Raw genomic sequence first — 25,649 nt, forward strand, 5'->3', positions numbered from 1 at the left:
GTGATGGCTTGAGAACACCCAAACAAAACTATCGATTTCTTCTTGAGTATATTCAGGAAGTCTTGCTCATTGAAAGTGCTAAAGCTGCTTACCTCAGGAAATTCAAGAACGCTTTTAACCAAGAGAGGTGCTTAAATGTGCTTGTAAGTCTTGAAAATACACACCAGTGGACTGTCAAATGCCTGGGGCAATATGCTATTTAAAGATTAGTATCAGTGTTGAAGGAGAAGCAGACAGGGGAAAAAAGCCAGCGATAACCATTTTCAACGTTTAAACTTGATGTTAGATTTGTTTGCCATACACACATATATCTCCATGAAGCCAAAATGCTCCTGGAAGCTGTCACCTCCAAAGTTTTTCTTACTTTTCCAAACTAGATAATGATACTTATCTTGTAGGAAGTTCTCGCTAAAATGGCACAGATAATTAAGGAAGTTGAAGACTTGCTGAATAACATGCTAATAGAAGAATTATTGGAATGGAAGAGGCGACAACAGATTGCCTGCATTGGAGGACCTCTGCACCGTGGACTTGATCAACTGCAAAACTGGTATGCTTTTAACTTTGGTTTCTGTGTGAAGAACAGGAAATGTGCTGCTGATCCTTTTGCTTGTCCACAGCACAGCTTGCAGTACACGAGTTTCGACCAAGAGTTCAACAGAGGTTACCGCTGTGCATATATGGGTCTGAGATGAACCTCACTATAGCATGCATAATCTGCTAGGAAATGATTCCTTGAAACAGGATCATTGCAATGAGGAAAGGGGCTGTGGCTGAATCACCCAAAGGATGCCGTCCTGTAAGCCTCGGGAAACCCCGTGAGGCTGCTAGCCAGTGGTGAAGCCTCTGCCATAAGTACCCGAGAAAGCGTGTCCCCAGACGCAGCAAGCAAAGCGGTTGCACTTTCACCTGGGGAAGAGGGTTGGATTTCTATCTCATGTATCTATCAATGGCTCTGCTGCCAAAGCTTCCCCATCACCACCACATCCATGCACGCCCCAGGGGGAGAAGATCAGATGATTGCCTTTCTCAGCCACCCATCTGCTTGGTGTGTATTTTCCTTTCTTGTGAATCCGGGTCCTGGGCTGCATGAGATACGCATTGCTGCCCATAAGCAGTGCAGAGTGTTTACCGCCCCAGGAATGACCAGTGCCTGGGGGCTGATCCAGACCTAGCCTACTGGGACTTCAATCCTTTGTTCTGGATCAGAGACCCTGTACTGGTAGTGTGTCTAAAAACAGCAACCACACAGAAGGGATAGTGACACACTTGGTTCTCACCCTCCCCTGCATGTATGGAATGTGTGCCTCCTACCCAGGGCTATCTACAGCTTGCCGTTCACTGAGTATATTGCCAGTCCCACTCTTTTCCAGTGCTGGTTGGGTGGGTGGGTGCTTTGACGGAGGGAGGTGGGCGGGCAGGCAGGCAGGCAGGCAGAGATCTGTGACAGGAGAACATCACAGAGAAAGCTGAAGTGTTTAATAACACAGGCCTTTGCAGTGCACACTTTACTTGGCTATGCCTCTTTACTCGGCTTTCACCTGTTTTCCACCCAGGTGAAGAACACGGTCATGATAAGTGTATTCATAGGCACAGGCTTGGTCTCCTTTCCGTCTCCACTTTGCATGCTTTCATTTGCTCACTTAAAACATTTTAGCAATGCACTTGAAAAGGAGAAGAAGCCAGCATCAGCAAGCGCCCATTCAGCTTAGCAAGGCCTTTCAGGTGAGAGCAGCTCCTGCGCTGAAGACTGGGACCAGCACAAGGTTGCTCCAGCAGCCCTTAGGAGGGGACAAAAATGCATCATCCCCGAAGGGAACAAAATAGAGCTGGCACAGATTTTAGGAGCAACATTGTTGATTCTGTAATTTACTTTATGAAGAATATTCCCTTTAACATTGCATTCCAGTGTATAGGAGTGTTAAGATGGAGTGAGCAACCTGAACCTTTCTTTGTATTTGTTCAGTTTCACACTGTTAGCAGAGAGTCTCTTTCAAATAAGAAGGCAACTGGAGAAGCTGGATGAGCTTCTGGTCAAGCTTACCTATGAGGGAGATCCCATTCCACTGCAAAGACCTCATCTGATGGACAAAATAAACATTTTACTTTACAGCCTCTTTCAAAGGTATGTAGCCTTTTGCATTCTAAGCACAATTTGCCCAAAAGCTCCAACTATGGGAGTACTTAACGTCTGGTGCAACAAATATCCAAAAATTGCACCAGATGATGGAGATGCATTCCGGTTGTGTCATGCCGAAGAACCCTACATATCTTGCAACATTTCAGTTGGCCTCTTTAGGCACAGTATTAATGAAGCGCTTTACTTCCTTTCCTGACAGTTCATTTATAGTTGAGAGACAGCCCTGCATGCCGACCCATCCTCAGAGGCCCTTGGTCCTGAAAACATTAATACAATTCACAGTTAAACTTAGGTGAGTGAAGGATCTTGCTTGCCATTTTGCCTGACTTGCTTCATGTCCTAGAGCCTCTCTCTAAACTTTTCATGCACACTTGGCCAAATCCTTACCAACGTATTTTACATCATCTTCCATTGGTTTTTCTCTGGAAATAGTAGTTTGTTAGACAGAGCTGCTCTCCCTCCCCACTTTAGATACAGCAAACCTGACCTGCACAAAGGGATCTCTTCTGTTTGCTGACTCAGATCCTCAGGGTGATAGCCAGTGTCTCCCCCACTGTCCTTCAACTGATCTGAGCAGCCCTTTTTTAAATTCTAACCAATCTGCATTGTGCCTGCAAATCTACACCTGCAGATCTTATGCAATGGGAGGCAGGTTCCCCAACAATGTAGTGCATCTGATTGGCAAGATGTGCATGAATTGTCTGACTTGCCAGTTACGATGTTACCCCTTCTCAATTGTCTCTTGATGTTATGAGAGAACAGATTAACCTAGGCAGTTACATTTTTCCCTTGTAGCATTATTTGTGAGGGAGAGTTTTTTCTGAAGCTAAATTCTAAACTTTTTATTTCCTAGGCTTCTTATTAAATTGCCAGAACTGACCTATCAAATCAAAGTGAAAGCTACTATTGACAAGTAGGTAACTTGAAAAAAATGCATTTTTTTTAGATTGTTTTAACATTTCAGACAGTTTCCCAAGTTCTTGAGAATTTGAGCTACAGTGGTTGAATCTGCTTTATATACAATGTTGTGACTGATTTTCAAATGAGCAGAATAACACACTCTCTCTCACATTTTGACTGAGCTCCCTCTTTCTCTTGCTTCCTGTTTGTATGTGTGTGCATGCATGCATGCATGCGTGTGCATTTGTCTCTTATTACCAATTCTCATAACAATTTTACTTACTGGAAACTTTCCAACATTGAGCAATGCCAAATGTTGCTCTTAATAAAGCCGTTTTATCTACTCGTATGTATTATCAGGCATTTGAGTCACTTTTTAATATCTCCTAGAATAGTCACTTCAGGGGACTGCAATAGTTCGGATTCTGTTAGCACTCACTGAAAGGCGGCTTGTTTAGTACAGAGGAATTCCTGGTTCAGAGCTCCCCATTTCTGTGAGCTCACTAGGTGGCTTGAGACACGCTGTTCTCCTTTTCAGTCCAAGCACTTCAGCTGTGGCAATGGGGTCCTTCCTACTGACCTGCTTTAGAGTTGTGTAATGCCATGGGAAGCTTGGACAGTTCAAGGCAAGATTAGGAATGCTGAAATATAAACAAGGGAACATACTATCTAACCAGGAGAAAAGAAAGTGAAGGTGGAAAGAATATACAGAAGAACTACATAGAAAAGATGAAGGGATGCCAGATTCCTTCAGAGAGAGGAATCCTATGAGGAAGAGCCTGCAATATTAGAAAGCAAAGTGAAAGCTGTTGAGGAAGTACTTGGAATGCCCAAAGCACCTGGTGTAGATAAGGTACCAATAGAACTATTCCAAGCTGCAGAAACTAACTCAGTCCAAATCCTAACAAGAATATGGCAGCAAATATGGAAAACAAAGTAATGGGCCACAGACTGGGAACATTCAGCATACATTCCAGTCCCAAGAAAAGAGTTGCAAAGGAGTGCAGCAACTATAGGACCATTGCACTAACTTTACATGCAAACAAAGTGATGTACAAGGGATTGCAACAAAGAATTTTACCCACTATGGAGTGAAAAATGCATAATGTTCAAGCTGGATTCCAAAAAGAAAGAGGCACTTTCATCTTGCAAATATACATTAACATTAATATACAGCAAAGAATTTCAAAAGGTCAGTTTGTGCTTTCTAGACTACAGCAAAGTCTTTGACTGTAGATCACAAAAAGCTATGGGTGGTCCTGAAAGAAATGGAGGCTGCTCAGGATTTGATTATGCTGATGCATAACCTGTATTATAGACAAGAAGCTACTCTTAGGGCAGAATGTGGAGAAACAGAGTGGTTTCCAATAGGCAAAAGCATCAGACAAGGGTGTATTTTATCTCCCTGTCTGCTCAGTCTATATGCAGAACTTATCATAAGGAAGCCTGGATTAGAATCAGAGGAAGGAGTGAAAATTGGTAGAAGACACATCAATAATTTAATATGCAGTCGATGCCATGCTGCTGGCAGAAAGCAGCAATGAATCAACTCCCAATGAAAGTGAAAAAAGAAAGTGCAAAAGCAGGACCGCAGCTGAATCTTCAGAAAGCAAAAAGTCATGACTACAGAAGTATTACAGAACTTAATTAACAATGAAGAAACTGAAATTGTGAAAGGATCTGCATACCTTTGCTCAATTCAACAGGAAACTAGCTGAGACATTTGCAGAAGACTGAAACTTGGTAGGGAAACAATGAAAAAACTAGAAAAGATTTTCAGGTGTAAGGATGTTTCACTAAAGTGAAAGGTCAGGGTAATCTACACTGCTGCATTCCTATTCACTCTATGTGAAAGCTGGACAGTAAAGAAAGTGGACGGGAACAAAATTGATGCATTTGAAACTTGGTGCTGGTAGGGAGCTTTGCAAATAGCCTGGACTGATAGGAAGATGAACATGTGGGTCCTAGATCAAAGCAAGCCAGAACTTTGCCTGGAATACTGAGGCTGTCATATTTTGTGCACGTCCTCAGAAAGCAAAATTACCTGGAGAAGACAATCATGCTAGGGAAAGTTGAACACAGAAGTAGAAAAGGAAGACCAAATATAAGATGCATTGATTCCATATAAGAAGCTGCAGCCTTGAATTTACAAGAGCTGAGCAGGGCTGTCATGGGCAGGGCATTTGAAGGGCTTTCATTCCTAGGGTTGCCAGAAGTCAGGGATATCTTGATAGCACAGTGAAAGAACAAAAAGACGCTGAAAAAAGTCTTATTCTCAAAGAATCTTAATGTATTTTGCCCTGATAGTTTATTTGTGGCCATGCCAAAGACTGTCTGATATATGTGAAGATAGCCAGGTCTCATACATTTGAAGGTGGACTTCTTAAAGAATAAAACAGTTTTCTTCATCCTCTGGAGACTAGTTCTTTCTCTGTGGATTTATGTTGGATGCTTTCCTGATTTCTTACACTTTCCGGACCACCCCACCTCAGTGAGGCTTATCTTCATACTCCCATCACAACTGGTTGTTGTGGGTTCCTCAGGCCCAGCTGGGAAGAGAAACAGAAATCCTGGGCTTACCTGTGATTTTCTGTTCTGCTGCAAAAGGCTGCATTGTGCTGGGGTTTTTCCTCTTCACCTGCTTATGGTCTATTCAACTATGTTTTGTCCCATCAATTTCCTCTTAACTCTCCTCTTCCTACTCATCCATGTTTTGCATTTTCCCCTCTGTCTCTCTCCAAATGTATGAAGATGGCTATTACATCCTTGACAAATTCCTCTTCTCAGTATGTTACCAGCTAAGAAGTAGCCACAGTATGTCTTAGGACTTGTTTCTCTTTACTCATATTTTTGCTGTTGTTCCAAGTACCTTTTGTAAACATACATTAACATCTGGGGAATGAAGCCTCTTCTACTCCAGATAGAGAATCTGAAGACTACACTCGTGGCCTCTGAGAAGCAGGTCTTTTCAGACTAGCTGTCTTCCTTTTCTCCAACTCTGAGGCAAGATCAGAATTTCTGTTTTTCTTTAATTTTTCCCCATTTTCTTAAATATTTTCTTCTTTACATATTTATCCCAATTTTTCAGTGGTGATAAGGACCAACAAATCTGTAAAGAGTGGGGAGAACAACCCAATGACTCAGACAGTTACTCTGGGATTGTACTAGTGTAGGTGGTAACAGAATCATCAACTCCATCGCGCTTCTTTGAGCTGACGTACTTTCTCAACAACAAAACTGGGTAGTTATGGTTGTGGTTTGCTTTGAGTTTTTTATTGTGCGAATTTGAAACTTAGAAGTCAGCATTGCTTCTAGAAGTGACACTGAGTAAGAGTGACTTTGAAGTTCTTCACTGGCACAAGTTATTCAATTTAACACAGGAAGCTGATAGCAGCTTTTCATTGACAGTTAGGATTCCAAGACACTTTGGTTGGGTTCGCACGACACACCGAGCCACTGGGGTTTTACCTACTGCTGGTCTCTTGTGTCATCTGAACTATGTTAAGGTATTTCAGCATGCTAGGTTTGGTCTTCAGAAGCCACAAACAGACACAGCGGTCTGTTTCTGTGTCATGGAAAACAGAACCAAAGGCCAGAAGCGGAGAGATGCTTGGCAGAGATGGCCGTTGTCACTTTTCCAACACAGCACTGGCAGCCCCCATTTTACTTGGCCTATCAGAGGCATCCCTGCTTTTTCTGCCTCCTGCCCTAAGGATCTTTTCTGGGGCAGGAGAGGGAGATCAGCTGGACGGCACTGCAGAGAGGAGCAGTGCCTTCTGCTGGTTCCCCCATGGCCTTCCTGTGCAGCTGAGAGAAGCCCCTCACATGCCCGTGTGCCAGGCATGGAAATCCCCTGGGTGGCAGGGCTAGGTTGATGGCTGCGTGCTCGGCTGACTCTTCCGCCCTCCCATCCCACTCCTACTTCTGAGGAAGGCATCCCCAGTCCAGCATTTACACGTCTCGCAAGCGGCAGTGGTGAGCAGGTGAAGGAAGACTCTTGCAAGGGGGAGCAGGAAAGGGGAATCCATTGCGTGGGGGAATCCATTGAGTGGGACTGCCACCTGGCTAAGTTTTGTCTTGCTCGCTCATGCACACGCAGGGCTTCTCTCAGGCCTGCGTGGAGAGAGCAGCAGGCAAACAGTTGTGCATGGATCATGGACGCCGCTCCTCTCCAGCAGCTCCTGCTAGAGGAAGAGGTGAGAGGGCCTGATCAGCTCCCTCATCCTCTGCTTGACAGCTGCAGCAATCCAAACCTGGCTTGCAGGGGCAGCCGTGAAAAGAGGAGCTTGTTCCTCCCTGTGGCATTTGCTGGGATACTGCTGAAGCATGTGGGAGGGGAGGGAGGAGGCTTAGCACCCTGAGGTGAGCGGAGGGTCGAGCCATTCGCCTGAGGCAGCAAGCCACTGGGACAGCAGGGGGACTGGCGGGTCAGTGACTGTGCAACCTGGTGGTAGTTACTGTTGTCGGATATGCTGAATGTGCAAAATACTGGTTCTAAGACACAAGAAGGCGGGGAGAAAGGAAGGGGAAGGGACTGAGCCAACCTTACTTTTCGTAATTGAAAATGATACTAGACATCTGGGTGCATCAACTCATATGAAGAAAGGATTCTAATGTTGACACCAAAGGAACAATTTTTTTCATAGAAATCTGTGAAATGCATCTATTCCACTTGCTGAACATACAACATTATTCTAATCCATTATACGTCCAGTAGAAATGCATGAATGACCAAAGCCCCATAACCGATTTCCTTTTAATTTTTTATTTGTGCATGTATAGTGTGAATGAGCTTTGAAATTGGAAGCATAATAGAATCTTCCTCTCTCTTTAATTGCACCATTTAATTAGGGATTGTATGTGTATGAAGAGTTTCATAATCAATTCTTTTGTGTGTTTTTTTAAACCTAGGAAGGCTTCTATTTCAAGGTAAGGAAAATTTTAATGCCAATAAACAACAAACAACCTATTGTTCTATATTATCATGCCTGCTGCTGGGGTACCTTATTGGGATGTGTTTTCCAGCAACCGCAGATTTGTCCTTTGTGGCACTCACGTAAAAGCCATGAACATGGATGAATCCACCAACGGGAGCCTTTCCGTGGAATTTCGACATTTGGTAAGTCAAAACTTCATTAATCATGGCAGAAGAATGGAAAAGAGCTGCTGGCTGGAGCATACTGGGAGTCATGGTACCCTTTTGGTCTAAACCTGCATACCACTGCAGCTTATGTTAATATGCAACTTGCATGGGCTGAACAGAGTGGAGTGGAGGCGAAAATTAGTAGGATTACAGCACACATGAAGAGGATATTTAACTCTTTCCCATGCTGCACTCCTGAGGAAAATCCCCTTTCTGAACTTTATTTGTCAGTGGGGGATTTCCATGCATACCAGCTTCAGAAGAGGGATTTTCCACAGAGCCTGAGCAGGGGAGGAAAAGGTTAATTTCGGTCCTCCATGCCTGCTGTAGCGGCATCCATGAAATACCCTTTTATGCTGCAGCTGATGATGTTTGCATTTCTCTAAACCCAAGAGAAAGGTGAGCTGGGCCATCAAACTGGCCATCCACACCTCCTGGATAGCAGAGTGAGCAAAGTATATGGGACATTTGATGACAATCTAGATGCATTGCCTTTCTATTTAAATAGCACCAATTGTTTGTTAAGTTGCATCTCTCTCTAAATTGGTGATGCATTTCCTCTTTTTTAGCAAACTAACAAGCCATTAAGACCATTAAGAGGTGCCTAATCCTTCGCATGAGTGGCTGAAGTCTTACTGTTAAATAGTGTAATCTGGTTTACTTTTGTACATTATAATCACAACTGCATTTATTAATTTAACAGTTGGGTTCCTGCACTAATATACAAACAAGGGTAGCAAGCAAACAGATTCTTGCAGGATGCAGTGCGCTGAGTTCTGCCTGCCATCCTAGTCTTCCCCAGTGCCCTGTAGCGGGTTACCATTCCTCACCCAACGAGCATGCTCAACCCATCGGCTCTGTCTGGGATTCTCCTCCCCCTGGATTTTTCTAAAGAATTTCCTGTACTTCCGTGGGCCTCTGGACTTCTTCCCTCAAGCTCCTGCTTTTTTCCCCTGTGGGAATAATCCATGTGTTGGTCAAAACCATCACCTGCAGGTACTTAGGTAGTGAGGAGACTCTTGGAATGTATGGCTTGGTCACAACTCTGCCAGCGCAGCAAGTTTCCAGGTCCCTGTGGAGCACTTGTCTTATATGCATGTAAGGCAAGCCATGTGTTGGAAAACTAGCCTTGAAATGGTCCACCATGGGATCCCCTCATGCTGATTTTTTAGAACAAACAAATAAAATTAATATAGCAGAAGACAAAGAGCAGGGAATTGGTGATATTTGCTCTGGGTCCCAAGTTGGGCAACTAAAGGCTGATTTAATAGCACAAGAAAATACTGAATTGAGACTGATTTTGAAAGCTTTTTGTGCCCGTCAGAGGACTCTCATTGTGCTGCTTGGATCACTGCAGCGGAACCTAGCACTGATGAATAAATATTTCTGCAAATAAACCCTTTGTGTAAATGCTGGTCTTAAATTTTGAATTTTCTAGCAACCCAAAGAAATGAAGACATGTTCTGGGAACAAGGGAAACGAGGTAGGAAGAAATCATGGTTTGGCTTGCATTTGAAAAAGGCATAGTTGACTTCTATCACAATGTTTGAAGTGACAGCATCTCTGTATAAAAGTTATATATAAGTTTATATCTGCTACAGTCTATCCTAAGACCGGTTACACCAAGAAGTAGCTGATTAAGATGGAAGAACTGGTGGCAGGCAGATATGATGGCACATTTCCCTGTTTCCCTAGGCTGGGATACCAAACAAGAGAATTTAATGTAAAGTTATTTATCCAAATAAAAACAACCCAAATATTAGGGCAATCTGTTCTTAAGTAACAAAGTAGAACAAGGGTTGTGTCGATCAATATGCACCTATGTCCACTGGTTCCTTCTAGACATTGGGTAGAAAACTGGCTTTGGGGCTCCCCCTTCTGGATAAACTGTGTTCTGTCACTTCCGAGCTACAAAATGAACACACATCATAGTACGTATCTGCACACACATGTAAAGTAATAAGCTCTGGTAAAGAGATAATTTTGCGACAGAATCTAGTGTCTCAAGACATCCAGCCGCTAGCCATTCCCAACCTGGCCTGCTCGTAACCATTTTAAGGCAGCTACAAATTGCAAGACGGTTGAAGCAGAACATCTCAACAAATGAAGCTTCTCTCACCCCTCCAAAACTAGCCGGCCGTGCCATTTCCAACACGTGGAACCCCGTCTCTTGTATCTGCCTAGCATTTTACTGCCTGATCGCCATGTGCTTCTAACTGCCTTGCTTCCCCTGTGACTAGGTTCGCATGATCACCGTGACTTAAGCCACAGTACCTGCTGGGTGCAATTGGGCTGATTACCCCCCCAAGCGCAACTTGTCGCGTCATCTGTGCTCAGATGGCATGGCGTCTGGGAGGGGGAAACAACCCTTGAGAAACCCATGGGCTGTTGCTGGGTTGTCTGAGAGTCATTTCCCCCTTGCACAAGCCGTACCGCCCAGGGCCAGGTGACACGAGAAATCACACTCAGGAAGGTAAATATGTAAAGGGCATCCAAGATGTACCACAACTTGTATAAGCTTCTTTGACTTCAGCCAAACCCAGAACCAAAACATGGTTTGGGATCTAAATGAAGCTACAGGTTAAACAGTTACCATGATAGCTTATCAAATAAGATTTTCCTTTTACATTCTGCATCATCCAGTGCTTAGTCTCAACTTAATTTTGAATTTTGAGGTGTCCAGGTTAGAACTAGAAGATCAGGTTGTATTACAGTCTTCTTAGGAGCTTCAGATAATTTCCTCCATGAAAGCATTTGCAATATTTCCTCAAACATTCAAGAGGCAACTGGGAAGATCATTTAGTAATTTCCACTAGAATTCATGACCCGAAAATATAGATGTCTGCCAATATTAAAGGCAGCCTTTGTAATAAAGTAATAGTGCCGGTAGTTTTTTCTGTTCTGTTTGAGAAAGCAAAAGGAGACTGAACAATGTTTTTAATTGTAAACTATCATAAAGAGACTGGGATAAATAAGTGTTTGTTTTGCATACCTAACCTTCTCCCTCCCCCACGATCCCCTGCATGACCTCCAGATCTGCTCCAGAGTCCATAAAACGGAGCAAAATTGGGCTCTGTGTAAATGGGAGGGAAAATCTGAACCAGCAGGGTGTGCATTCTGCTTGTAGAAAGACACATTTGGCTACAATGCACGGTTCCCTTTTATTTTATAATCAACATGAGTCCCTCTGAATGGTGCCTGCTAGATACACATGCCTCCTTTCGGAGGGATACCATAGCCTGCAAAAAGACAACTGAATGAACATCATTTACTTGCCAACGTAGATTGCATAATCAGCTCAACGAAGCCCCCTCGGTCTCCTTAGCATGTGGTGTCACTTCATGTTGAGCTAGGTGCTATCTCTTACTGTTGTAAGTGCAATATGAAAACTCAACAAAACATTTTTTCCAATGACTTTCTCTCCATAGGGCCCTCAAATGGTAACTGAAGAACTACACTCTCTCACCTTCGAAGCACAGGTCTGCTTACATGGGCTGACTATAGATTTGGAAGTAAGTGCTCTAAATATTTTTTGAGTGGACCCAGTGTAGACCAGAATACTTCAAGTGGAAACAATTCCTGCTACTCACTAGAAGATTTCCAGAAATTATTTTAATTGCTGTATAAAGTAAAACAGATGTATATCACAATGCATAATAACATAATATTATTCCATTTTATGTAATTGGAAACCAATTATAAACACCAATATCACTTTTTATTTCCACAGTTTAATGTATTTAATTATACTTTGCGCAAACTTTTTCAGAACGCTCCTTTCCATCTTACTGTTTGCCTGGCTGCCAAATGTTTGTTGATCTTGTCCTTGGACCTAAGGACTAGGTTCCCAAAAATTCTGCAGCTGTTATTCCCGATTCTGAAATACTTTTGTTTGCAACCTCTTATTCATGCTTGCTTAAGTGTATACTCTTTATCTTGGACAGGGTCCGCATTCAAACATACCTGGAACAGAGTAGGCTGATTGGAATCAGTGAGGCTTAAGTTACTTGTGACCAGGACTTTAGGGTTATGGTTTTGCAAGACAGAAAATTACTCCTACATTCCCTTTTTCCCCAACTGAGGATGAATCAAACAAAACATGACTTGCAGTACAGATCCTTGCAGATACCTGGCCATTGTCACTAGCAGAACGCTAGCGTAGAAATCCCTTTGGCACGATCCCACAATGCTCCTTGGTGCAGTGACGGTGTTAATTGTAGGTGTCATCTCCAGGTATCTGAGGGTCCTTCAGCACGGAGGGTCCTTCCCCAACAGGCCCCCTCCTTCGGTGCCTGCCTTCTCACCACCATTGTCTCCCCTACCTGTTGCTCCTCCTCATCTTTTGTTATCCTTGCTTGCTTGGCAGGCAGAGAACCAGCAGGAAAGCCGGCAGGGACATCTCCGGCACATCCTTTCCCCATCCCTTTGCTTGGGCCAGGATGAGAGGCAGGGGAAGCTTCAGCAGTGAAGGAGAGGAGCAAGCCCACAGAGCTCTCATCCATTTTCCGGGCCAGAGAGCTCTCCCAGGTCTCTCCTTGCCACCAGCCCTGGTAATCATACAACATTAATGGCGGTGTGGTGCACACTTACACAAGCACCCACACCTCTGACTTTGCCTGCCACTGCTCCTTGCACCATAATTAGGGGAAATGTTGCACATGGTGACCAAAGACATGTCCCATTACTGCTCAAAGGAGAGCTGCTGCTGAGAGCAAAACTGACTGCATGGAGCTTCTGTTAGGCAGGGTTTTCATACTTCGAGTCTCTCCTGCTCTTTATCTCATCCTAGTGAGTGCAAAAGAGAAGCCTTTGTAATGCAAATGAACATTCTGGGCAGTAACTGGTTTATATTCACATTATAAACCAGGGAGAACAGCTTGTCCACGGATTAGTTTCTATGTAGGAGCCTGCTCAAAGTCTACAAAAAAGCAAATGCCTCTTTGGTACTTTTGATTTTTAAAATGTAAGATTTAAATTACTGAAATAAAACTTTAAGTGGCTTAAACAGGCTGTACATATAACAAAAATCATCTTTGAACTTAAAAGTATGGTATTTGTGTGCACAAGTAAATGTTGCTAATGCAGGACAGATACATATTTCTGATGAATGTTCTAGGCAATATAGCTATTATAATCAATTTATGGACCTATAAAAACTTATGGACATGTAAACATTGAATTAAGAAGTGCTTGTGAACATGCATATAACGTAGTGCAGTGTGGACAGAACATTTATATCTTGCTATTCTGCAACTTCTTTTAAAATGTGTTAGAGAATTCTGCTGCTGCTGCTATTGTAAACCGCCTCTTTCTGCAACTACTTGCTAAGAGTGCCTGTCTGAAAACTTGCAGCGTTTGTATGTGTGCAGTCTGGCAGAGAAACTAGAACTCTAAGAATACTGCTTATCTGTGAAAATCTGTGAGTCACACACAGCATTTTGATTACAGCATTATTTGACATTACAGAAATGTCATATGCCTTCCTTTTGAGACAATAGTTCACTTCTCATGCAATCCTTTTGTCTCTATACCATATTGACACTGACCGCATCTACGTATCCCTTTCCTCAGACGAGTTCTTTACCGGTTGTGATGATTTCCAACGTTAGCCAGCTGCCAAATGCTTGGGCTTCTATTATTTGGTACAACTTGTCAACAAACGAGCTACAGGTAGGTTTTGCATGCCGTCTAGCATTTCTTCTCATGAACAGGGTGTAAAAGCAAATGGGGATTATTTCTTGTGATGCATCTTCCGATCCGACAACGTCCTTATTGGACATGCTTCTGCATCAGGCTACTCCCTCCTGCAAATTACCAGTGGTTGGTTGGTTGGTTGTCCCCTGAACAAACTACAGTGTGCCCAATAGACAGCCAGGCCCACTGGGGGATGTCTTTCCTTCCTCGGTGGTCCTTTAACCTCCATCCAGGGGAACGTGGGGGCTAAAGCTCTCTCGTCTCCCCTCCATGATTACAATGCCCGTCTCACCCACCACAGCCTTCTGGGGATCACCTTACGTGATCTCCAAGTTGACAGCCAGTGACGGCCCCTCCGAGCGCCCAAGCAACACATGGCAGAGCTGTCGCTACTTTGCCACTTCTTTTTAAGTGCTGGGAAGTGTCAATTGTCAAAGTGCAGCAGGCAGTCACTGTGGGCATTGACTCAGGGAGGCTGCAAAGAGGTTTATTTTCTCTTTTGCCTTCCCTTGTTAGCTGTGAAAAGATGAGAAGCCAAAGGAAAGGTAAACCACAAGGGTGCTGGGCTTACGAAGAGGGGTGGCCGTTAGATCACTCTTTTTGCGGCAAGGTCACCTGACTTTTTTTTTCTTTTTGATAGAGCTGGCTGTTCCCAGTGGCTTGCATCCTTTCCACCCTTTCCTGAGATCCTAAGTGCTCAGGAAGTTGGAAAAATGCAGCCAACTCTTTTACAGGAGCAAGAGAGCTACCCCCCTTTTTAAAACAGGGACATATGTATATACAAATATTGCAATCCAAATCCCCTAACTTTTCCTGAATGTACACATTTTGGTATGCATTCATTGGATAACTGCATTTAAAAAATTAAAGATGTATGAATATTGAAGGATACCTGCATTTTGTTTCATATGTTGGTTTGGGAAGTGTGAATTTGGGTAGCTTTGCTTTAAAATGGAAACCCAGCAAATCTCTCCTCCATCTCTGCAATTGACTGGAGTTGGAAGGAGTTGCACAGATGGCGGAGATAAACCCATATGAGATACTCCTGTGTATGTTATATGACCCTGCCATATTCCCCATAATGTATGTGAATGCTACATTTTATTCAGAAACATTTTATTCACAAACCTGGCGTCTTCTGGCTTAGCTTACCTATGTAGTGTCAGCAAAGGTATATATTACCCTGACATGTTATGGGTACATGCAGCTCAGATACAGTCCAGCTCCTGAAATAAGATTCTAGCCAGAGTTCACCACCTCTCAGAAGCTCAGGTGGGTCACTGCAGCAGCACCAGCAAACCCACTGCAACCTTTGCAGCATCAGTAACAGTCCAATTCCATGGTCCAGCTGCAATCCTACACAATTTACTAACAAGTAACCCCAGTGAGCAGAGTGAGCCTGCTTCCAAGTAAATAGGTGCAGTATTGCATTGTGAGAAGACAAGCCTTGGACAGTAGCTGTTCCTCGTGCAGCTGAAAGCTGCTCTTCCATTCCCATCATTCTGAGAGCCACTAAGAGCGTGTGTATGCTTGCTGGTATGTCAATGTTTCACAGACATTGTGTGATTTTTAAGTCTAGCTTTATTCTTATAAACAGTCTCAAAAACAGGCAGCTAGAGCTACTTGATTATTACTATGACTTTGCATTTATATCCCATCTTTCTTCCCCTTGCAAAGAACCCAAGGCAGGTAATAAGGTTCCCCTCCTCTCCATTTTATAAGCTGTAATAAACTTGGGGGATCTGCCCTTAAGATCCCCCCAAACAACTCACGATTGTATAAGAAAAAATCAGAGCAGTTAACAAAATGCTACCTTAATTTTTGTTTGGCTACAGAACTTGGCTTTCTTTAATAATCCACCACCTGTCTCCTTGAGTCAGCTCTTGGAAGTACTGAGCTGGCAGTTTTCATCATACGTTGGCCGCGGACTCAATTCTGATCAACTAGGCATGCTGGCTGAAAAACTTACAGGTAGGAATTTGGGAATCATGGGCAGTGTGACAGAAGCTCACCTGGGCAGGGGCTGTAGATTATCTGAGATCTGTCCCAGACCTTTACAGCTGCCCCAGACCTTTAATGCATCTTTCCTCTGTACTTAATAGCCCTTAATAATAATTCATAATAACTTAACTGGGTACATTTGCCAGGATAGTTTAGGACTCACTCCCTTAGCAGAATGAAAGGAAGTGTGGAATGAAGGCACCAGCCTTATACATGAGAGGGGAGACTGCTGCCTCTCCTATCGCAGCCTGCTCAGTATTTTCATTAATTCCAGAATCTAGAATGGGCAACAGCACCATTGTCAGCCAGTAGATGCTAACTCTGCAGAGCCCTGCCCAGCCAATTGTAACTGGGCTGTGGTACTTGTACCCTGGGCCACTGAAGCTGGAGAAACTCTGGCACAAGGAAGGACAGGTGTGTTACCTGCTAACATATCAGATGGATTGCCAGAGACCTTCCTTGTCCATTACTTTATCCAAGGCACTTTATCATGGGGAAAATCAGGAATGGGTTGCTTGCAAGAAAAAGTGAATGAACTGCATTGCCTGCATTTGGGGCAAGGTAATGGACAATTATGGGGTTCATTTGAGTGTGCCAGGGTCTCTGGTTCTGCAATCATGTGCAACCAAAGTTTGCCTGCTCTTTGCGTGATCCATGTGGCCAGATTCTGCTGGCTGCATGGTCCTCTTGGTATCCATTGCACCAGGCTAGAGAAAGTTGAATAGATATCTGAGGAAAATACAGGCTTCTTGTTGTTTGTGGTCAAACTCCACAATGCACTGTGATAACTCAAAGACTCGCCAATTTACTGTGGCATAATAAGGTATCACATGTCAGAGCCCAGTGTTCAGAAAATTATTTTGGAAAATGTTACTTTTCCAAAAAAAAAAAAAAATGGAGAAAATGGCACTTGCTGAAATAAAGCTCTAGGAGCTCCAGTGATCGTCATTGCGTCGGATCCCCCTGGACTACCTCGCTTTTCACCCACATGTGCTTCCCTTTCCTGCCTCCCTCGTAGCTTTCTCCCAAGGTCATTTTTTCCCTTCTTGAAATCAGTCGCCCTCCTTTCCTCCATCCATACAACCCTTTTTGCAATAGGTGTGTCCTTAAGAGACACACACACATTTTAATAGAGCCCAACACTGCTCTTTCATGAAAAAAGCATTTAATGTATTAATTACTATTGCGTTTTTATTGGCAAGGAAGGGGGGAGATTTCTGTAGGATCTTCTGCTTCAGGAACCAAAACAGCTTGACTGGCTTTGAGTACTACTCTGCCCCTTGCCTGGGGCTGGGTTAGGGAGGAACCGTTTGCTGTTCTGCCTCTGGCAGCAACATGTCTCAGGGCCAGCCCTGGTCTTGCTTACAGAAGAGGCCTTTGGGGTGGTACAAAAAAAAGAGTGGGGTAGAGAAACAACTGGGGATACAGAGAAACCTGTGGACAAAGAAGCACCTTCACTACCCATTACTCCTAACTAGTTGTGCAAATGTGCTTCCTAAGAGCAACACATTCTGTTTCTCTTGCCAGTGTGGCATGCTCATTTTGCAATTAATCGGTACATAATTGATGTGGTTGGAGGCAGTCTTAAGGCCAGCCTTCCTCAACCTGTTGCCCTCTAGATGTTTTGGACTACAGCTGCCATGATCCCTCACCATCGCCCATGCTGCTTGTGTCCAATGGAAGGTGACATTAAAAACACTGGACAGCACAAGCTGGGGAAAGGCTGTTTCGGATTAGGATCAACCTGAGAAATTGTACTTTTCTTTACAAATGATTTGGCCTTGCTATATTTGAAACAAGTCTTGGAAGAATCTCTGCCTTGCATTTTTCCCCTTATATTTTTAGGACACGTTTCTTACAGTGATCAAGTCTCCTGGTCAAAGTTCTGCAAGGTTAGTGGCTATTGTATTTCAGAATGGTGCTTTCCTCATTATTTGCATTTGCACCCGTGACAATTCTGCTGCATCATGAGGTACTTCCATACAATCAGCCAGACCATTCTCCAAGCAGATTTCGCATCAGAACACTGCTGCCACAGGCAACCTTGCTGTGTCAAAAGGCCAGTATGCCTCCTGCAGGCAAGGGGGGGGGGGGGGGGGGACACGCTTGCTTCCCCACTGCGGGGAATGAAGCAGAGCTGAGCAAAGACACAACGCAGCCCTAACCCATGTGCCCTGAGTGCTGACTTACGGGAGAGTATTTCCAGGATCTTTTGCAGGGGACTAATCTTGTCTAGTTCAAAAACATGCTGGAACGATATGGGGAAATGGTACGAGCACACGGAGAGAGAGTTGGTGCATCACTCATTGCTAATTCGGAGTGTGGTGGTCACCGCTACCACATTAACTCCGAGGGAGATCTAGTGACAGCAGTGTGCTCCCGACGTGTGTGAAGGGAGCCTACAAGCCTGGAATCACCATTGGATGAACAAAATGAGAGAAGAGGCCCAAGCGTACGCCCTTCTATTCCTTCCCACCCCCGCCAGTCTTTATAGATGGGAAATAAGATGAATGAGAAGCAAAATGATTGCAAGAGCATAAATAACAGTTTGTGGATTAATTTAGAAAGTCATAAAAGGTCCTCTGTGAAGGGCTTGTGTAATGATGAATGCATGAATGTGCTCGACAATGCAGAGTCTAAAGGAAAATGAGAAGCTGATCCCTGTGTTTATGGATCCGAAATGGGCCAGGGTTTTATAGGTAAAGGGGGCACTGAGGGCCCTGTCAGGGGTTGCTGGAGAACATCCCTATGACCACAGGGGGTACTGGATTCCCCCTCCTGAAATCACAGGCCCTGGGGAGGAAGACTCGAAATCTGATCCCTCCTCTGCCCCCTTTGCAGCAGCTGTAGAAAGAACTGGCCTTGGATGACCTCATAGACATCAACGGGGTACATTCCAGTGGGCACGACAAGTAAGAGGAAAGGCCAGGCTATGCAAAACACTATAGCTTCACCTTTCTTGGCCTTGGCATTGTGATATTACTACTAATAGTATACATTATCCAGACAGTGTCCTTTTTCTGTGGCTTACAACGTTCTGCTCCTCTCCGTTTTATCCTCTCGTGGGGATTAGAACCCAGAACTCCTGAGTCCCAGTCCAACACTCATACTCCAGTGCCATACTTAGAGGCCCATCCAGAGGAAACTGTAAAGAAACTAAGTTTATGTATTGAATGTGCTTATGTCCCACCCTTTCCTCCTCTTGCAAGGCCCACGGCAGCTTATATGATCCTTCTCCTCAGTATTTCATCCTCACCACAACCCTGTCAGGTAGGTTAGGCTGACAGTCAGTGACTGGCTGAACACCACCCAGTGAGTTTCACGGTCAAGTGGGGACCAGGACCTCAGTCTCTCCTAAACTAGTCCAACACTCTAACCACTAGACCACACTACACTTTCAAAGGAGGACTGAGAAATGAAAAGTGCTGCCATTGCTCCTCCCACCCTGCTGCTTGCAGGCCATGTTACTTGGAAGCCTCCAAGATTAAAAGCCTCCTTCTAACACTCAGGGATCCAGTGAGGTTGCATCATAAATATTTAAAAGAGGCGGGGAAAATATAATACTGTTTATCAGTGGTACTCCGTTCCAGGAAGGCTTTAAAAATCTATAGATTAAATTACAGTAAATGTTGATTATATAAAACAGATAGGGCTGATTTCATGCATATGCAGTAGCTTGAAAAGTATGTGTTATAACCAGAAAGAACACTGTGGAGCTTAGTAAGTGATATGAAAAAACAACAAAAATGCTTAATTTAAAAATGAATAGGACAAGTTGCTTACAGATTAGCTTCAGAAGGGTTGGTAGGTTATGGTGACATACAAAATCACGACAGTCTCATGCTTTTTATGCAGTAAGCTAAATGCTGTTAAGAAATTGTTATCATAGGTGCTACCCAGAATCCTGGAAGATCAAGTGGCTATTTTGTTTCCAGGTAGGACTAAAGAAACAAATGCAAATAGAAGTACTTTGCTTAAAATATTAGTGCATTTCTCTATATCTAATTTCTTTTATAAACAGGAACACTTGCCTGGCAAATCGTTTACATTCTGGATATGGCTTGAAGCAATCTTGGATCTAATTAAAAAACACATTCTTCCTCTTTGGATTGATGGGTGAGCAGCACTTTGGTAATAGCACATTAATGGGCTGTGTAGAATATTTGTTCTTTTCCTGTTTATATTTATTACGCAAGTGCAGGTACTCAGTGCAGAAGACCCTGCTGGACTGGACCGGGGTTCACACACTTTTTTCATTTTGGTGCCAGGCCAAAACCTTTTTATTTTCCAGGTATTTTAAGTGTTAAGATGTTTTAAGATGGGGTTTAATTTGAATTTGTCCTTTGATGCTGAACTTTTATTTCATTGTACTACCATCCTGGACTTGTTAGTGAAGGACGGTATGTAAAAGCTTTACATAAATAAATACCAGCCAGCCATGAGAAACCAGCAAACAGGATGTGACTGCAAGAGCGGCATCCCGCTCATGTTCCCTAGCCCCTGCTGCACTCAGACACGTTGCCTCCAGTGCTGGAGCCAGCATGTAACCATCAGGACCATCGCTAGCCTTATCCTCCACGAATTTGCCCCATCCTCTTCGAAACGCATCTAAACTGGTGGCCATCACCACATCTGGAGGAAGTGAATCCTGTAACTCAGCTGGTTGCTCTATGAGAAGCATTTCCTTTGTTTGTCCTAAATCTCTCACCGGTCAGCTCCATGGAAAGCCCCTGGATTTGGGGTTCTGTGCCCCTGTCCATTTCCTCCATGCCATAAACACATAATCATCTGCCCCTCTTGCCTTATCGCTCACCATTTTCCCAAGCTAAATGGGCCCAGGTGTGGTAGCCTTTCCTCATAGGGGCCATGCGCCAGCCTCTTGATCATTCTAGTGACTCTTTTCTGCACAAACTTTTTTAAAGCAGTGACCAGCACCGTGCACTGTGTGCTTAGTGTGGTTGTGCCATAGATTTGTATAAGGAGAGGATGATACTGGTGAGTATGAAATAAAGGGAGTTTATTTTCAGTACCTTTCCTAATAACACCTAGAAATCCAGTGGCAGAATTCTGCAGCGGCAGCAGCAAGGTGAGCTGGTATCCAGGGAGCTCTGGCCCTCAACACAGCTAACATGAAGTTAGTTTTTGCCAGCCTGCATTATCTTGTATCTGCCTACATTTCCCTCCCAAGAGGTGATGCACAAACGCCTTATGCTGTTGCGCCATCACACATTGTGGGTATTTTGCCACAAAAAAGCAGCAATATCATTTCACGGGTGAAACAGCACTCAGCTCTGGTTAACTTCTGCCAGAAAAAAAACAAGACACGGCGTTGCCCGAAGAGGAAATTAAGACGACACCTCCCCCCATTCCAGGTACAAAAGCAAGCTAGACGTTTTTCCAAGGCAGGCAACGGGACTGTCTCCTCCACTCTCGATGAAGACAGCAGACTCGGTGGTGGGGAAGTCTGGGCAGGCGGCCTGGTACACCGCTCTCTCCACCACCTGGCGGCCACCTGCCAACATCTGCTGCCTGAAGACGCACGTCCCTCTGCTTCATGGGAGAGTTGGTGATGGTTACTGCCTTCCTGCAGTGAAGGACAGGATAGTGATTGTCCAGAGGAATTCCTGACATGAATGTTTATACTTAAGTCCAACATTTCTTTTCCTGTGTTTTTCAAACGTATTAGGGTTTTGTGAGCAACTTTTAAGTGCTTTGCTTATCTGCGCAGTGGACACAAACCACATATAAAGAGGAAGATCCAATCTTGAATTTCTTAAATTAGCAGGGAGTTCTGAATTAAATTATCAAAACAATGTCAGGGAAGGGGAATTTAACACACACACAGGCAAACATAGTTTCTCCAGCTAAACTGCTTCCCTGAAATTCTGATCGGCTTTGCTTGGGTGTGAGAAGGAAGGGGAAGTATAAGTACTATACTTCTGTTTTCCACTTCTGTGGCCATTAGCTGCATGGGGGGCGGGGGGATAACACCTATTCCTCCAGTGCCACTTCCTCATCAAATGTGGATCCCCTGCCGCCCCTGCCTTGAAGTAAAAAGTTGACTGTTCCCGTGTAACATGTGGTTTGACCTTGGTTTATCTGAAACTGCTGCAGAAGGGCTTGTCAAGCTGGTTCAGTGGTAATTTCTGACAGGCATGCATGCCCCTAAAGCTGCTATTTCTCTTCCTGTCTGATTGCAGGTGTATTATGGGTTTTGTGAGCAAAGAGAAGGAGCGAGGTTTGCTCAAGGACAAGATGCCAGGGACATTTTTGTTGAGGTTTAGTGAAAGCAACTTAGGAGGGATTACCTTTACCTGGGTATCCCAGTCAGAAAACGGTAAGTACTGTATTTTGAAGAGGAGGAAACACTGCTTCCCCTCCCTGCCCACCCTCAGTGCCCAAGCTCATACGGAACAATCGAAGTTAGGTGCTTCTTTTCTGTGCCTTTCATTTTATCTGCCAAATTGCCAGAACCAGACTGCTTTTTGAGCTTGCAGGCTGCACGTTCTTCCTGGCAGTAGCTATGCAGCACTATCAGTATGCATAGAGTTTTCCAGCGTAGTGCATACAAAGGGCAGGCTCTGGTGTTGTGTATATTCTGACAGTGGGTGGAACAGCTGAAGAGCAGAAGGAGAACACAAACGAGAAAGAACAGGAGAGGCAGGCAGTGGATCATTTGAAGGGGTAGCCTTGGATGAGCACTGGGTGCCTGCACAGAAGGGACGCCCATGTCACCGGGGGCCCCAGTTCACCAGTCAATTTTTCTGTAAGCCCCAGGGCAGCCTTAAGGATGGCTGCAAGGTGACGCAAGTGCCATTCCACCTACTGTATACCTCCTCCTTCATGCATCTGCCATTTTTATTACTTTAAATGAGTACTGAGTTGTCCTCACATTTTAAGGAAAACACACTGCGATACCTCCTTATTTATGATTGTGTTGTCTTCACAGGAGAAGTGAATTTCCACTCTATTGAACCATATAATAAGGGCCGTTTAACTGCGCTGCCATTTGCTGACATTTTACGAGATTACAAAGTTATTCTGGCAGATAACGTTCCTGAAAACCCACTGAAATATCTTTATCCAGATATTCCCAAAGACAAAGCCTTTGGAAAGCACTACAGTTCTCAGCCAAGCGAAGGTTGGATTCTCTTGCCCTCTTGCTAAAATCCTTCCCACACAATTTTACATTGAATATGTCAAATGACACAGTTAATTGCTCATAAATGGGGAAATTTTGAGAAATCTTTGTTTAGCAAATCATTGCAAGGAGTACAAAAAGCCCTTTAAATTCTTAAATACTCAATTTATAAAGGCAATCAACAGATCAGTAATTCTGTAAATCAACTGGCATAAAATACTTGCCCTTGGAATGCTAAATAAGGGAGAATACAGATCTAAGTATTTTTTCCATATGATGATGTTTATATACTTCAATGTAGGACACAATCTAAAACATGCTATGCTCAGATGCAGATAAGCTTCTGAACTCAGTGTCCAATGCAGAGTCCGTGTTTCTAGCACCCCACATGTTGTGCCCTGTACTTCATCTAGATGGCCATTTTCAGCTGTCTAAATGAAGTGCTGCAGAGAGGGAGGGAAAGAGGTTGCGTCAGTGTTTGGATGCATCACAAACTAGCGGTCTTAGTCTCCTCCTCTCCTTGCCCCAGGCTTGCCCCATTTTCTCCTCTGAGGACAATTTCTGTCCTTGGAGAGGCAGCCAGCTCAGTTCTTTCCAGGTGGGCTGCAAAGGACTTGGGGAGGGGACTCAACTTCCAGAAACCTGTGACCTTCCAGAAACCTGTGTGGCTCTAAATAATCTGATGGTCCCCAAGACAATCCCTGAGGGCCCAATCCTATACATATCTCGACAGAAAAGACACCTGCAACTTGCATCATGCCTAAGCCAGCCCCAGCCAGAGTTGTTATCTTGCATAGGATCGCATCCCTAAATCATTATCATGATGGTTAATTTAGTACAATTTTCTTCATTTGTTCCATTGATTAGGTAGTTTCAGCCTGACCCAGTGATGTCTTCTGAGGTGTGATCAGGGTGAAGGTGTTGTAGAAATATTCCTGTTACATGCAGAATAAATGCGAGACTGTAGGAAGCCACACTCTGTACATTGCCTGTTATGGCTGGCAGTGGCTCACCAGGGACTCAGACATAAGGTTTTCCCATCGCTGCTCCAATCCTTTAAGCTGGGAATGCCAGGATCAAGCCAAGGAGCTTCCATATGCAAAGTATGGGCATATCCACCACTGAGCTATGGACCCTCCTGCCACCGCTTACTCTCCTCTGGGAGTGTAAATCAGTTCATTAAATGGCAGCACTGACTTCAGTGCAAAATGAAGTGGCATCCCATTGCATGTACAAAACCTGATTTTAGAGACAGAGTTAATGTGCCCACTACTGTATTATGTTTTCATGTTTAGTGTCCAGACCTACAGAAGGAGGCGCCAAGGGTTATGTCCCTTCTGTATTTATTCCAGTCTCCAAAATGTAAGTAGCCACACTGATGGTTTTCACTAATGTTTCCTGAAACATCCTAATGTGGGAATCTGGGAGACCTGTGCCATTTGAATGTTATTTTTTTAACCAATGTGAAATTTCCCTCACAGCATTGTCTCAGCACCCGCTCCTAGAGCAAAGAGGAGCAGTTTAGGAAAAAAAGGACTTTGGTAGCAAGTCTAAATGTCTACACCAGCTGTTGCATATTATAGTTCTGGGCTCTGTCCACATGTACAAAGCCCAAAATCATGTACTGATTTGCTTGGGAGCCGGTTCCCTTGAATGCAGCACTGAGTACACAGATGAGTAGACAGATGCAGGATTGCACTCTAGAAGTCCCACCATTGACTTTTGCTGGGTGAGAATATGTTGATATAAACAGAGCACTTGGAACATCTGATAGAACATTTTGCAACCATGTCTGACTCACAAAATAACCAAATAAATCACAGAATTTCCCTTCATTAAATACATTTTCTTTGTCTGTTTTTCTTAAGCTTGATTGATTCTACAGAGGCAAATTCTCCCCTGGACCTTCTCCCCATGTCTCCAGGTGTCTATGCTGTTTTGAGAGATCATCTAAGCCCTACCGTAATGGAAACTGCTGTATGTTGCATGTTTTCTTTTAATTTCTAAGCCAGCTAAACAAACAAGAGAGAAATGAGAAGTATATGAGAAGTGACCAGAACCTATTAGATGCTACGCAGTTCATGCACCACAAAAACTAGGTTTTTATCCCTGTTGTTAAAACAATGCTAACAGTGTTAGCAGTTTTTATCTGCTAATATTATCTTAGCTAAAGGACTAAATGCAAATATCACAAAAATTTTGCCAGGGCAGTGCAGTAGATTGCACATATATATATATCAGGCCTGGTTTATATTTATTCAGGATTCTCGCCAAGCCTCAGAGAGCTAGTGCTTTGATGTGAGAACCAACTTTTGAACAAAAAGCCTAATTCAGAGCATGTGTACAAGAAAAATGGAAACAACATTTGTATGGACAAAAGCTCCATATCTGTTCTGTGCCACTACGGCTTAAAGCAGCTTCATGGGGAGGACTGGGCACTTGATCATCAGAGGGAGAAAACCTGCACAAAAATAATTACTGCTTAGCAGTAAAATAAAACCTGCTTAGCAGAGCATAAGGCCCTGAGTGTCTGAACAAAATCCGTGCAGCTTAAAAAGCAACAATCCTGTACATGTATGCCTGTGAAGTACTGTTTGTCACCTTGACATTCCAGAAAGGTGATTCTGATT

The 25,649-nt window shown here is 43.8% G+C and overlaps 1 protein-coding gene across 4 annotated transcripts in view; it reads left to right on the forward strand.

Moving 5' to 3' along the window:
* The window catches only part of STAT4 (signal transducer and activator of transcription 4), a 47,104-nt gene that overhangs the window by 19,176 nt on the left and 2,279 nt on the right, over positions 1-25,649 (forward strand). For 3 of the 4 annotated variants that reach the window (XM_044427055.1, XM_044427054.1, XM_044427058.1), the window contains 16 exons: positions 399-550; positions 1,967-2,125; positions 2,340-2,432; positions 2,994-3,053; positions 7,952-7,969; positions 8,066-8,159; positions 9,622-9,666; positions 11,612-11,695; positions 13,755-13,853; positions 15,713-15,848; positions 17,724-17,770; positions 19,900-19,994; positions 22,079-22,215; positions 22,828-23,019; positions 24,315-24,381; positions 24,888-25,222. In XM_044427055.1, coding sequence (XP_044282990.1) covers positions 399-550; positions 1,967-2,125; positions 2,340-2,432; positions 2,994-3,053; positions 7,952-7,969; positions 8,066-8,159; positions 9,622-9,666; positions 11,612-11,695; positions 13,755-13,853; positions 15,713-15,848; positions 17,724-17,770; positions 19,900-19,994; positions 22,079-22,215; positions 22,828-23,019; positions 24,315-24,381; positions 24,888-25,026 — 1,617 coding nt within the window. In that variant the 3' untranslated portion in view covers positions 25,027-25,222. Of the gene's footprint in view, positions 1-398; positions 551-1,966; positions 2,126-2,339; positions 2,433-2,993; positions 3,054-7,951; positions 7,970-8,065; positions 8,160-9,621; positions 9,667-11,611; positions 11,696-13,754; positions 13,854-15,712; positions 15,849-17,723; positions 17,771-19,899; positions 19,995-22,078; positions 22,216-22,827; positions 23,020-24,314; positions 24,382-24,887; positions 25,223-25,649 lie in introns of those variants that run through there. The other variant, XM_044427057.1, reaches the window with a different exon arrangement.

The sequence above is a fragment of the Varanus komodoensis genome, unplaced genomic scaffold (genome assembly GCF_004798865.1).
Source record: "Varanus komodoensis strain SLA01 unplaced genomic scaffold, ASM479886v1 scaffold18_1, whole genome shotgun sequence".
NCBI classification, from domain to species: domain Eukaryota; kingdom Metazoa; phylum Chordata; class Lepidosauria; order Squamata; family Varanidae; genus Varanus; species Varanus komodoensis.